Genomic DNA, 15,003 nt, shown 5'->3' on the forward strand with positions numbered 1-15,003 from the left:
ATTTTTCCCCAGGAGTTGCTTAATGAGTGCAGAAAACCACCTATGAAATATCATATCTCAAACTAATTCGGTTCAAAAGTTACAGCAATTTGATTTAGGGGGGACTTACTTTTTTTGTTGTGTATAGATAAAGATATTTACAGAGATATTTTGAAACAGTTAATTTTCATGTTTATGTGTTCAAACGTACAGATAGGGAGCGAATCAACCAATATTGTGCATTGTCCTCTCATTGACTAGTCTTAATATCATTATATTTCTATAGAGAAAATTATGAATGTATCAAATAGTGAATAAGTGTGTTATCATTCAAGTGGGTCTTCATAAAAAGACTACATATGTAGGTTAGGGACCTGACCAGATTTGAATAGTTAAGGATTTGTGGTATACTTGGCTGCTGGTTCATATACAATAATGGTTCAATACGTACCCCCACATGTACTGCTATCATTACTCAAAGTAAATCCAATGCTGCAGTTGCATGTATATGATCCGATGGTATTGGTACAGGTACCATTGAAGCAGGGATTAACATTTCCAGCACATTCATCAATATCTAAACATATAAATTTACATAGAAACATTATAAATATGTTACTCATAACACATGTAACATATAAAAATACATAAAACATATCAAAATGGTATATATAAAAAAGATATACAGTATATATAAATAAAAAGATATACATAAAAACATAACCATACATGCTAGAATCCATTCTCGAATGAAATTGATAGTCGTATCTATACATCAACCAACACACAGGTGGGGGGGGGGGGGGCTTGGGAGTTTACATAAATACATATGAAAATGTTATGCATATATACATATATATATATATATATATATATATATATATACGTGTGTAAAGCTTTACATGTACAACAGCTTTTTGGCAACTCTTTTTTATTTAAATATTGTAAAGAACTATTAAGAGGAAGTTCACCCCTGACAAGATATTTGTTTAAAAACGCCTTTATGGTATGCTCTCAGCCCCCCCCCCACCTGTGTGTTAGTTATCAATTTTATTAAAAAATGCATTCTAACAGTGATGTATGGTTATGATTTGATGTATATCTTTATATTTATATATATATATATATATATATTGTAAAGAAATGGATGAAGAGAACAATGGTAGGCGTAGCTCAAATTAAGGTTCCACAGAGCTATCTACCCTTTGGAAAAATTGGTGATGCTGAAAAAATGTCTCTGCCGGGAATCGAACCCGGGCCCCCAGCTTTGAACGCCGGTGCCTTAACCACTAGACCACAGAGACGGGTTAGTGGCTAGACTGAGCCCGATCCGATTGACCGTCAGATAGACAGATTTTCGACACTATACCAATTATATTTTCCTTTGTCGGGTGAAGGTGAGTTTTGAACATTGACAATTAAGCCACCAAGCCTCAGCTGGATAAAAGCTATTGCTTTGATACAGTACACGTATGAGAGAAGAAATACAAATGTGTAAAGCTTTACATGTACAACAGCTTTTGGCAACTCTTTTTTATTTAAATATTGTAAAGAAATTGATAGAGAACAATGGTAGGTGTAGCTTAATATATATATATATAAATATAAAGATATACATCAAATCATAACCATACATCACTGTTAGAATCCATTTTTTTAATAAAATTGATAGTCATATCTATACATGACCTAACATACAAGTGGGGGGGGGGGGGCTGAGAGCATACCATAAAGGCATTTTTAAACAAATATCTTGTCAGGGGTGAACTTCCCCTTTAAGTTCTCAGAACCCAGGTGAAGGTGAACAACATATAACACACCTTTCATACAATAAAACATGATTTCACCATTGTAAGGTTAATACCTGAACATGTACTGCCATTACTACTCAGTTCAAAGCCTTCATTACAGGCACATGTGTAAGATCCATTGTTATTGGTGCAGGTCCCATTACCACAAGGGCTTTCCAGACACTCGTCTATGTCTAGAAGAAAAAAAAGGATAAACATAAATATTGCCACAAGGGCTTCCCCCATTAAATTCATCTTCCATAGAGATTAATTGCAATACATCATAGTAAATAGCAAACACTTTGTACTTTGATTCTGATCACTTTGACCTTTTTTAATTGAAGCACTAAATGATATTTAGTAAGACCATGCATGACAGATTTGTAAAATAATAATAATACAACGTTGCTTGTATAGCGCATATCACCACCCATGGGCATCTCTATGCGCTAAATAGGATAATAGACAAAGAAAGAGAGTGGATTAAAGCTATTATGTAGACTGTTTCAATCATAAAACTGCTAAAACAAATAATTTTTGAATTTAAATAAATATCAATTTTATGCAAAGCCTTTGACATATGAAAGCATTTAACTGACTACATAAAAACCAAACTAAGCATAACTTACCGTCACAAGCTCGTCCATTGCTAGACTCTACAAATCCTTCATTACACATGCAGATATATGATGACTGTGTATTGTCACATATTCCATTAGCACAGAGTGAAGGATCATTCAAACACTCATTAATATCTAAACAAAAAAAAGTACATAAAATATTGTTAAAGGTATTGTATTTTTAGTGGGAGATGGAACACTTATAACATTTAAGTACTTTCTTATGCTCACATGAAGATTAGTTCATTAATGTTAGATCATAAAGTACGAACACATCTACCATTTGTTTGAGCATATTTGATTCAGTAATAGCTAAAGCATGTAAGAAATAAAGATTTGTTAAAACTTTCTTTCAGACGAGATCTTTTAAGCATCACTAATCCAACATTTCATCATGTACAAAAACAATGTTGGAAGCAGCTGTAAAAAGTACCAGTCTTTTGTTGAGGTGTGTTAAATCATTTTTCTACCTTCTCAATTTAAGGGTGAAAGGGTGACTTTTTTTATAAACTCAGAACTAATTCTAATTCGATCAAAAGCTTCATTACTATTGAAACTAGATAATTTGATTTTGTTTAATGCTAACAGCCAGGGTCATATGATCAAAATCATGTCTCCTTTTTGGTCAAGACTCAACATTTCCATGAATATTTGTTTATCTTCAAGGTGAAAAAACAGAAGACAAGGGGCTTTTAATCTCACAAAATATTAAAGTGCCCTCTAGTGATTTCTCATAATTGCCAATTGAAATAACCAGATGGTTAAACACAAACTGGGAATAATCTGCGAGGCACCTTTTAACCCTAAAAAGACGGGGGCTGATTCAGCCCCCCTAGATATTTTTCGCAATAAATAAGTCATGCAATTTTCATGTCCGCGTCACTCGCTGACTTTTTACTATCAAGTCTCGCGCAACTTTTGAGACCAAAATTGCAACCCCCCGAGTACGCGGTTCTGAAATTATGCAACATTTTGTAAGTGCATGCAGACCCAAAATTGCTCAAAAATGTGAATTTGTGTATAAATCCAATGCAAATAGTGCTTTTAGCCAAAATTCATAGATGTATCATTATTTTTCATTTTACTGATTGAAATAAATAAATTTCATCTTGTTTATGATGAAAATGAAGTCCCCAACAATGTCCATTGAAAGACAAAACAAAAGTCGAAAAACACAAAAATACATGAGAATATAAATGTGACGTTAATTTTTTTAAAAAGTACATTTGATCAGATTTATATTTAAGAGTTTGTACACCAAAAATTAGCATTTTAGGGGCATAAATTACTTAATTACAGGAAACTTTTGATTTTATGTATAAATTAGCATAGGTATTTAATTAGCAATGAGATTTTTCACTGAATTTAAGCTTATAGTTCTGTAGATTATAATATTGGATAATGCGCATGCCAATTTTTGTTGCGATCAACGGCCGAGATCTCAGCCCCACCCCCAGTCTTCTTAGGTATCAAAATGATTGTCAATGACTTTCACTGACTAATATTCTCTCATTAAATCAGATCAGTTTCTAATAGCTTTCTTTGTGAAAATCACTGACAAAAATCTTCATATAATGCCCCAAAGGAGCAGAAAAACTAACCTTCACAAGAAGTCATATTTGGGCTGAGTTGATATCCTGGAATACAAATACATGTGTATGATCCCTCAGTGTTCATGCATATTCCAGTACCAGTGCATTCATTATCACCATTGCACTCATCGATATCTACAGGGATAGAGAAAATGATCGCAGATTAAGCTTTTGAACCTTATTACCCAGCATATTCAATGCTTAAGAGTAAATTCTCTTGATGAAAAATTCAAATTTCCATGTTTTCAAACAAATATGAATTTTAAAATCTTCTTCCCAAAACCTATAGTGACCCAGTACATTCCTTTGGTTTAGCTCCCAAATACAGTTAGATTCCCAAAGTACTTGATCCTATTTTGACTGATTTATTGATAGCATGCAGACTATTAATTAAAGGTTAAAATGTATGTAATAATATGACATATATGATAATAATAATCCTAATAATGATAATACTAATCATCATAATCATCCTTAATTACCTGTGATAGCCACTTCAGCTCTTATAAACTATTCTCCAAGCTGGCCCTGATTAACATAGTATGTTATTATCACCCTCCTTCATTCTCATAATCATCTTTGAATAAATATTTAGGATCAAACCATCAACCTGCCATTCAAAAGGCAATCACCTAACCACTGAGCCACAACTCTTTTAAACAAAGATTTAACCTCATTTCTAATACAACATTTTTAATAGACACCTGTAGAAAAAATGATATGGTATCTAAATATTTCTTAAAGTATTAGATGTAGACCGAATACATATTAGAGTTGATTATTTTATTACATTACATTGTCTTACAATTGCCTTAGTTTGTACTTTTGTTGCTGTAAATTTAAAGTGAAATAAATTCTTCATCAAAGAATGAAGAGCTGACATACCTTGGCACTGATCACCCGAAACATTGATTTCAAATCCTTCATTACAAATGCAAGAAAATGAACCATTGTTGTTTTCACACTCTCCATTTGTACACAGGCTTGAATCATCACATTCATCAATGTCTGGAAATGGGTTGGTCATGAAAAAACATAATATGCATTAATGTTAAAGAACAATTATTACAAACTATAACAGAGGTTTATTCAAATAAAGTTCAACAAAGTGCAGCTAATAATAAATCAAAGGTACATCAGATGTAATTGCCGGGGAAAGGATCATCTTATGTGGCAACAAGAAAATAATGTGTACAAAAGACATTCTTTTAATAATAATAATAATAGTGTATATTTGTAGAGCGCACACACCGTCAGCAGACGCTCATGGCGCTAGCCGAGCAACAGTTCTCTTTTACAATGTAAAAATTATATTTTATGGAAATTTATATAAATACTACACAAGAACAATTAACAAGTACGATGTAAGAATAATAACAATAATAATTTCACATCTGGTTCATTCACCCCAACCCATCCATCAGCCAATCATCATGCGGAACCCAGTGCCCTCTGGCTGCCCCGTTCACTGACAATTTAAGGGGTAAACCCAGTCAGTACATAACTCACAAGAGCTCTAGCAATCTGAGGACACCGGGTCCCACAAGAACAGCCAGTGAACGGGAAGGGATGAATTATCTTTCTTTTAATCATAAATGGAATACAACAAAATACAATATACATTTAAAATCAATTACAATTGAAATAGGTATGTCTTAAGGTGATCTTTGAAAGTAGTATATGTCTTGATGGAGCGAAGTGAGAGAGGAAGCATATTCCATAACCTGGCTGCTGCATTCGAGAAAGCATGGTCTCCCCAGGAATGATAGGTACGGGGAGTTTGAAGCAGCTTACAATCTGTAGATCGTAAAGTGCAGATAGGATTGTATGGCCTAAGGGAATCCTGGATATATTGCGGTGACAATCCATTGAGGGCTCGATATACAAAGAATAAAAGTTTAAACTGAACTCGTTTGTGGACAGGAAGCCAATGTAGAGAATGTAAAACTGGTGTGATTGGAGCCATTCTCGGAGTTTCACAAGTTTTACACCTAAAACTTGTGAAAATGATATTCCAGATTTGTGAAAATGATATTCCAGATTTGTGAAAGTGATAAACACATGACATCTTCAACCATGACTTAAGGATGTCATTTAGGTCCTTGTATCATAAGTCATGTAAACAAGAAGGAATCATTATCACTACTTTGGATTATTTATTAAGACTGAAAGCTGATAAAGAATGTCTATTAGCGTCAGTTCAATTTATCTCAATGAAATTATCTGAACAATATGAAAATATGTTTCATACTTGTGTCACATCATTTTCAGCTCAAGACAACAATTTGCATTGATTTTACAGACTTGCTGTTTTTTTCTAAGGTTTTTGTTTGACCTAAAATTACATTTTCCAATATAAAAACTTCTATCCACTGGTACCCAGGAATATTGAAGCACTATCTTTTTTACAGTTTCTTGCATTTGTTAAGTGCAGATCCAAAACAACCTTCATTTGAGATTCCTCCACTGTGAACTGAATTAAAAGATTTTTTATTATTCTGTTGGAATTAATGTTCATCAGTTCAACTTTATTCAATTGCAATATTAAAAACACATTGGATAACAAGTGGAATGCCTCTGGCCGTCTCACCTGCATCACGCGGTTCAATATAGCAGCAGTGCTGACTTTGCATACTACTCTAACTCGCACAAGATGTTCAGTGATACATGGTTACTCTTATGTCCTCTTTTTATGAACTAGACCAATAAACTTACAGAGATATGATGGTTATTCAACAAAAAACCCCAACATGGCCAAAGTTCATTGACCTTACATGACCTTTGACCTTGATCATGTGACCTGAAACTGGAACAGGATGTTCAGTGATACTTGATTACTCTTATGTACAAGTTTCATGAATCAGATCCATAAACTTTCAAAGTTATGATGGTAATTCAACAGATACACCCAATTCGGCTAAAGTTCATTGACCTTTGACCTTGGACATGTGACCTGAAACACGCACAGGATGTTCAGTGATACTTGATTACTCTAATGTCCAAGTTTAACGAACTAGACCAATAAACTTTCAAAGTTATGATGGTAATTCAACAGATACCCCCGATTCGGCCAAAGTTCATTGACCCTAAATGACCTTTGACCTTAATCATGAGACCTGAAACTTGCACAAAATGTTCAGTGATGCTTGATTACTATTATGTCCAAGTTTCATGAATCAGATCCATAAACTTTCAAAGTTATGATGGGAATTCAACAGATATCCCCAATTCGGCCAAAGTTCATTGACCCTAAATGACCTTTGACCTTGATCATGTGACCTGAAACTTGCACAAAATGTTCAGTGATGCTTGATTACTATTATGTCCAAGTTTCATGAATCAGATCCATAAACTTTCAAAGTTATGATGGGAATTCAACAGATATCCCCAATTCGTCCAAAGTTCATTGACCCTAAATGACCTTTGACCTTGGTCATGTGACGTGAAACTCATGCAGGATGTTCATTGATACGTGATTAACCTTATGTCCAAGTTTCATGAACTAGGTCCATATATTTTCTAAGTTATGATGACATTTCAAAAACTTAACCTCAGGTTAAGATTTCGATGTTGATTCCTCCAACATGGTCTAAGTTCATTGACCCTAAATGACCTTTGACCTTGGTCATGTGACATGAAACTCTAATAGGATGTTCAGTAATACTTGATTAACCTTATGGCCAAGTTTTATTAACTAGGTCCATATACTTTCTAAGTTATGATGTCATTTCAAAAACTTAACCTCAGGTTAAGATTTGATGTTGACGCCGCCGCCGCCGTCGCCGTCGGAAAAGCGGCGCCTATAGTCTCACTTTGCTTCGCAGGTGAGACAAAAACCATGCAATTCAAGATGAAATAAAGCAATTCAATACTATGTGCTTACATATTGGTATAGATAGAGTAATGAAATTAGGAATAGCTGTAAAAGAATCCTATGAAGGTCTTGTCAAGACGGCTCTCTTAATAAAATAAGATTTGATCAATTAATAAAAGCGTTTAACAAATTCAGTGAATATTAAATAAAAATGAATTGCATCTTGCACCAAGACATGATTCAGCAAAAAAAAAAGAGTTTTTCGCCAATATTTTGAATAAATTGATGTGTGGAAAATTAAAAAAATTACATTAAATTAAAATATATACCTAAACAAGCAGTGCCTGCGTCATCTTCCATATATCCTTCATTGCATGTGCAGTAGAAAGATCCAATAGTGTTTGTACAAGTTCCATTGCTGCAAAGCTCAGAATCATCCATACATTCATCAACATCTGCAACAGAAATAGTCGTAATAACAGTAATAATAATAGAAGTAATAATAACAATAATGGTACTTATAAAGTACATAATATTTATAATCTCTTTGTGCTTTGATCATAGATGAAGGAATTCATAAAGAATTATTCATTCTAATTTCATTAGACTACAACATAACTTACATTATACTACGGTAGAATAGATTAAATTTACATTGCATTACTGTACATCATACATGTTAATCACACAGGTCAATGATTGTGCTGTCACATTATCTGATATAGTCATGACATTAGCAATTCAATCATATAGCTGATTGAAAGATTTTTGTTCATCGTTTTGAAGAATTTAATAGCAAGCACCAGACAATTCAATAATGATTGTGTATTTTACTTTCTCATCTTTATACCTTGGTAATTATTGAGGGTGGTACATCAAGGTATTCCTCTTGATTGAGCACCCCCCCATCTACCCCCAACCCTTTTTGTCCAATAAACATAAATCAGAATACTTGTATGTCATTTTACAAATAATTTTGAGCTACAAATTGTTTTTATACCAAGTTTGAAATATATACAGATTTGTAGTTATACTTACTTGTATGTCAAATCAATAAAAGTTTTGACATTCTGATAACTTTTCTTGACAGCCTGGCTAAGGCTTTGATGAAGGTTCAATTTGAATTATACTAAACTATCAAAACCATCTACAATACTAAAACATAAAAAAGTTTTGGGAGTCATAATAATCTTATTTCTTGCCTTGTCAAAATTAGGACTCACAATAGGCAGCAAGTTCTAATTTTGATCTTGTTTTTCTGAGAAAGCATTATAATGAGCAGTATACAAACTCATCTTTTAAATAAAATATACTACACACTGTGTCCCAGATAGAGAAAACATTGATTCTCATTTTTTTCTCTCCAAAACTAGCAATCAATTTATGGTATTCATTTGCAACGTCAAAAAAATCGGACTGATGTAACATGAAAGGCTCACACATAAATGAGCAAGACACTGAAATTTGAATGTAAAAAATTGTGCAGAAAAATGGTTCATTTATTTTCTATTGTTCTTTAAGTTTCTTTATCTAATCTTGAAATGAGAGTAGATTTGGATTCACATACAAGTTTCTGCACAAATTGTTTCTTTGACTTGCTTCAGTGTTTATTGTTTGTATTCTCCCATGCATAGATGATAATAAGCTTAGTCTTAAACTCACTTATCTCTCACTATCAGTGACAAGTTTATTATCAATTCATGTTTAGTGATGGTGATAATCACCACTGAAAAAAGGTTATCTTTTCTGGGATGTGAGGTATCATAGAAATCATGGCCTTAGTATTATATTTAATGTGAGGTATGATAGAAATCATGGCCTTAGTATTATATTTAATGTGAGGTATCATGGAAATCATGGCCCTAGTATTATATTTAATGTGAGGTATCATAGAAATCATGGCCTTAGTATTATATTTAATGTGAGGTATGATAGAAATCATGGCCCTATATGTGAGGTATCATAGAAATCATGACCCTAGTATTATATTTAATGTGAGGTATGATAGAAATCATGACCCTTGTATTATATTTAATTCCAGCATTGTTCATTTTTCTAAAGGTGGAGTAATACTCACCCTCTTGACTAACCACGTTTTGTTGGGCAAGAGATCCAAACCGCTGGTTATCCGGAAGAGAATTGAAAAACACTGATTCTAACTCCATGTTATTCATACTCAACGTTGTGTTGACATCAACCCTGAAGTCTACATATGCATACTGACCAGTCACATTCACATTTAATACTGTTACAGCAAGGCCGTTTAATCCAAGTTCTGGAGTACTTTGAAGGAATGAGAGCATCTGAGGAGTAAAGAAATACATTTAATGACCATGTGTGCGTTTTTCTCTCTCTATACCGGTGCGTTGGCCCAGTTGGTAGAGCATCCATCGCACAACCAGTAGGTCTGGAGTTCAAGCCTCAGCGGCATCACACCAAAAGACATTAACAGAAAATAATCCTTTGGAAACAGATAGCTTGTGTGAAAACAGAAAAATCAAAGAAACAGATCAAAGAAAGTTTGAAAAAAATTTATGAGCATTTGAATATTTTGATCACTAACGCTTTGGAGATCCTCCAATTGGCAATACGACAAAGATGTGTGATGTCACTATTTTTGGTTTATATTTCACTTAAACTGCCTCTTTTATCACATCTATCAGTAGATCATGTATTCTTTCTATAGGAGGGATGTAATACAGATTTTCAAAGAATATATTATGGATTAAGAGATTGTGTCACCCTAAAAAAGGGCAAAAAGAGACATTTTGAGGGTATTTTATAGCCCATGAAAGGGAAAGTTGTTCACATGTGACATATCTTTGTAGCATTGCCGGTGGGAAGATCTCCATAGCATTAGTGATAGCAATATTTAAATGCCCATAACTTTCTCATTATTTGTCTAATTTTTCTCAAATTTTCTTTGTTCCTATTCTTGGATTTTTCCGTTTCCACACAAGTCTACATGTTCCAAAGATTTCATTCCACGTTAAAAGATGAGAGTTGCTGATATCCTGTTTGAAGTTCAATAATTTAGGGGATAGAGCTACGTCTACCTTGCACTGCACAGTGGCTGCCGGGCCGATGATCAATTGGTCTATTTCAGATTCTATTTTGAACAAGTCATTTTGGAAATTTTTTAAAAGTCAATTTGGAACAGAAGACTAGAAACAGTGATTTCTATAATGTTATTCCTCCGTTATGATTAGCACAAGAAACAACTGTAAAATGACTACAAAATATTGTTGTTCATTATGCACAGCTTAGTTCATTTATACAGTGTATTTAAATAGCAGAGTTGTATGTTTCAATTCAATTAAGAGAATGAGAAACTTAGGAACAGAATGAGCCTTCTGTCCCAGTCAAATATATTGCTGTACACTCGCAGGACAAAAAAAAACATGTGGAGAGGGGTGTTTTTCAGCTTTAAAAGCGGTCCGCACATGGACTTGTTAAGGGTATCGAAAACACCGATTTTCAAGAAAAAGGGTGGTTTTAAAAGACTGATCAATAGTCAATTGCGGGGTCAAACATATATTTTTTTATGTTTTTTCCCCAAAGCCTTTTTTTAAGACTACCCAAATCATGTTTTTCATCTACTAATTCCCTCATATGTATTGGCAAAAACTTACTGAGATAAAGAATTTCATTTGCTACTACCAAAATAAAGTAAGGTTTGGTATTCCAATGGTTTGTTAATTGGAAAATAATATATAAAGATTTATTATTTAAATGGGTTTTTCATACAAAACAAAGTAAGAATTGAAGGTTTGGATAAATGCACCAAAGGTTGATATTGATAAAAACCTTTTCCCCCTTTTTTCAGACAAATGGCCATTTTAGTGTGTGCAATTCACCACTTTTGGAGTATGGCCTTTTAGAATAATGAGTGTTTACGCAAGTGTAAATGGTTTTTAGAATTAGGAACATGCAAAAAATATCTACATTCACAGGATTTCATTCATACATGTACATTACTAGGGTGCTTTAAAACCATTTCAAGAGTTAAGTGAATATGGAACATGTGATAGCCAGAAAGTATAAATTGATTCAAATGCTAACTTACATCTCCTTCAAGTTGATTAAGATTTGCAGAAGAATCAAGAACAGTTGGGCTGGCTGAAACAACAAGTCCTAGGATAGCTTCAAATCTTACTCTCAATTCCAAGGATAATGAAGCTAAAAAAATCATAATGACAATTATAGTACTGATAATGATAAGCTAGAAGTAATAATGATAATTAGATAACTTTAAAGAGAATGATATGAATGATATTATTGGTATATAATGTAATTTGTCATTTCACACCCACTAATTCACTCCATATTTTGTTGTTCTAGAAAATAGAGTTTTGTTCATTTGAATATCTACATTATTCAAGTCTGCAGATAGAATTAATATAAACATTCCAATAGACACATGCAGTGGCATTATGGACTAGTGGTCATGACTCTGGTCTTTCAATCTGAGGGACATGGATTCAATTCCAAGCCATGCCAAATTGCTGCACTCAACCCAGGTGAGGTGAATGGGTACCCTGGATGAAGAAAGTCCTTGAATGCTTGAGTGTCTATATGGCAGCCCAGCTAAAGCTGGGGTAATAACAGTAACAGGAACTGAAGTGGCCACCCTGGGTAAATATGCCATTATTATAACATAATACCTTAGATCGTACACATCTGAAATGGTGTACTCATACCATGGCTTCTCCAAACACAACGACTGTTAAAACTAAACTTGAGTATACAAAGTAGTGGTGAATAATTTTGAAAGAAAAAATTTCTTGATATCAAGGATTTATTGCTGTCTTCATTAATCTAGTTCTAAACTAAAGCACATGTTTATAAAATCAAGCTGAATTCCCTGAACTAAGCTTTTTCCAAATTATACAGAATGTTTGTGGTTTTTATTATTGATAATGGATAAAATGATTGTAGCAGCTGGAATTATTTAGCATTATTTGAAAGAGGATATAAAGAGCAAATTTAATTACTCCTACTATTGCTCTACATACCACCTTTATCACTATTACTCAATGTATACCAAGTATCCATTCACTTCACCAGGGCAGCACAGTGATTCCATGGCTGGGATTGGAACCCAGAATGGATTAGATTGGAAGAACTAATTGCTACTCTTAATTCATGGAATAAGGATTTTATTTGTTTGGCTGGAAATAGGCTAAATCTTGTCCAGATTGGTTTGTTATAAGTGAAAAAATTTCTTTGTAATTTCGTTATTGTCATGAGAGGGAAATGCCTTTGCATCAGGTCATTTATGATTTCATTTATTTCCTTATAATGAAGGTTGAACCTTGCCACTTCTCAGAATTTAACAATGCATGGTCTCGCAAGCAGGCTAATTTGTATGTCATGGTGGTCTGTGGAATGCTGTCATGTCACTTACAGCTACTGAAATAATAACATGCTCATACAAACAATTCAGCATTTGTGACCACATCATTTGGAACATAATTTTAATCCTCAAAGTGGAAAATAAATTACCTTCACAGCTTCCAACGATTTCAGTGAAGTTTTCGCTGCAAATACACCTAAAATCTCCAATAACATTGATACAATCTTCACCGCCCATACAGTTGTCGGTACCACGGTCACACTCATTTATGTCTAAAAGAAAAAGATAATGTAGGAATTCAATTCAATGCAGTCAATTCACTTATATAACAAAACTTTTACAAAATAGCTGATCAGTAACAGCTTGCCAATGAGAATATGTTCACATTATAGAGAAAAATGAAGGAATTTATAAAAGAAAGAAAAACATGGATGGATCCATCAAATCATCACTATTTTCACAAGTGTCTTCAGAAACACAAATCTACCAAAATTATTTCACATGCTTTTATCTAATATTTAATCTTGGGTGTTATATGTGTCAAAAATTTTCTGAGCCTAAAATGGTCTCATCCGATTTATGTATGTTGTACTCTTAAATATATTCAATCATATACTTGTATAAAGCCCTGGAAAAGAATATGTGTTAAAGGCCTATTTATCTTCAATGTGCCTTGACCCTGTTTGGATGATTTGTAAAATTAATACAACAATGAGCAAATAATCATAACACTACAGGCATTTCCCTTACAAATAGGGCATACATACAGGTACTCAATAGCAGAATAGCTATAGTACCAAATGAAGTCACCCAAAGTATTTTATGCATTAATAGACTGTGGATAAAGTTGATGAAAGGAAATGATACGTTTTTATGAGATTTATCAAATTGAAAGAGTAAAAGAAAGGAGAGATGATTGATAAATTAAGTTGGAATATGATATGAATATGAAAAATGATTTACCAATGCAAGATTTGGGTGTGTCATTCTCAAACCCAGTGTGACATGTACAGTTGAAATCACCATCTATGTTAGTGCATGTAGAGATATCAGGAGGACAGGTGTTTTGAACAGTGTCACATTCATTCAAATCTGTAAGGAAAAAAAAATAATACTATAGAGTATTTCTAAAGTGCCAAATCCACATTGATTATGTACTCAAGGCGCTAGGAAAAGGAAATAAGAGAAAAATTACATGGAGCAGCAAGGGACAAAGATAAAAGAAAACAGTCATGACAATGTAAGGATATTTGTAATACTGCAAATGGAAATGATTTAATTCATTCGTTTATGTAATCATATAATCCTGTACTCAACATATCTGCAATTATATCAATAATTAGAAAGATTTAAATAGCTCTCAGTACAAATGTTTTGTAGTACTGCTGCTGTTACCCCATCCCAGCTCTAGCATTCATGCAACAAGTGGAATGCCTCTGGCCGTCTCACCTGCATCACGCGGTTCAATATAGCAGCAGTGCTGACTTTGAATACTACTCTAACTCACACAAGATGTTCAGTGATACATGGTTACTCTTATGTCCACTTTTTATGAACTAGACCAATAAACTTACAGAGATATGCTGGTTATTCAACAAAAAAAACCCAACATGGCCAAAGTTCATTGACCTTACATGACCTTTGACCTTGATCATGTGACCTGAAACTCGCACAGGATGTTCAGTGATACTTGATTACTCTTATGTACAAGTTTCATGAATCAGATCCATAAACTTTCAAAGTTATGATGGTAATTCAACAGATACACCCAATTCGGCCAAAGTTCATTGACCTTTGACCTTGGTCATGTGACCTGAAATGCGCACAGGATGTTCAGTGATACTTGATTACT

At 33.6% G+C, this 15,003-nt stretch overlaps 1 protein-coding gene across 1 annotated transcript in view; it reads right to left on the bottom strand.

Moving 5' to 3' along the window:
* LOC121421815 (fibrillin-1-like) overlaps positions 1-15,003 on the bottom strand; it is a 130,374-nt gene that overhangs the window by 57,552 nt on the left and 57,819 nt on the right. Inside the window, exons 27-36 of the mRNA XM_041616614.1 lie at positions 14,115-14,243; positions 13,301-13,423; positions 11,862-11,974; positions 9,873-10,098; positions 8,125-8,250; positions 4,867-4,989; positions 3,991-4,116; positions 2,399-2,524; positions 1,844-1,963; positions 431-556 (exon numbers count right to left, since the gene is read on the bottom strand). Of these exons, the coding sequence (XP_041472548.1) occupies positions 431-556; positions 1,844-1,963; positions 2,399-2,524; positions 3,991-4,116; positions 4,867-4,989; positions 8,125-8,250; positions 9,873-10,098; positions 11,862-11,974; positions 13,301-13,423; positions 14,115-14,243 (1,338 nt within the window). The remainder of the gene's footprint in view (positions 1-430; positions 557-1,843; positions 1,964-2,398; positions 2,525-3,990; positions 4,117-4,866; positions 4,990-8,124; positions 8,251-9,872; positions 10,099-11,861; positions 11,975-13,300; positions 13,424-14,114; positions 14,244-15,003) is intronic.

The sequence above is a fragment of the Lytechinus variegatus genome, chromosome 9 (assembly GCF_018143015.1).
Source record: "Lytechinus variegatus isolate NC3 chromosome 9, Lvar_3.0, whole genome shotgun sequence".
Lineage (NCBI taxonomy): Eukaryota > Metazoa > Echinodermata > Echinoidea > Temnopleuroida > Toxopneustidae > Lytechinus > Lytechinus variegatus.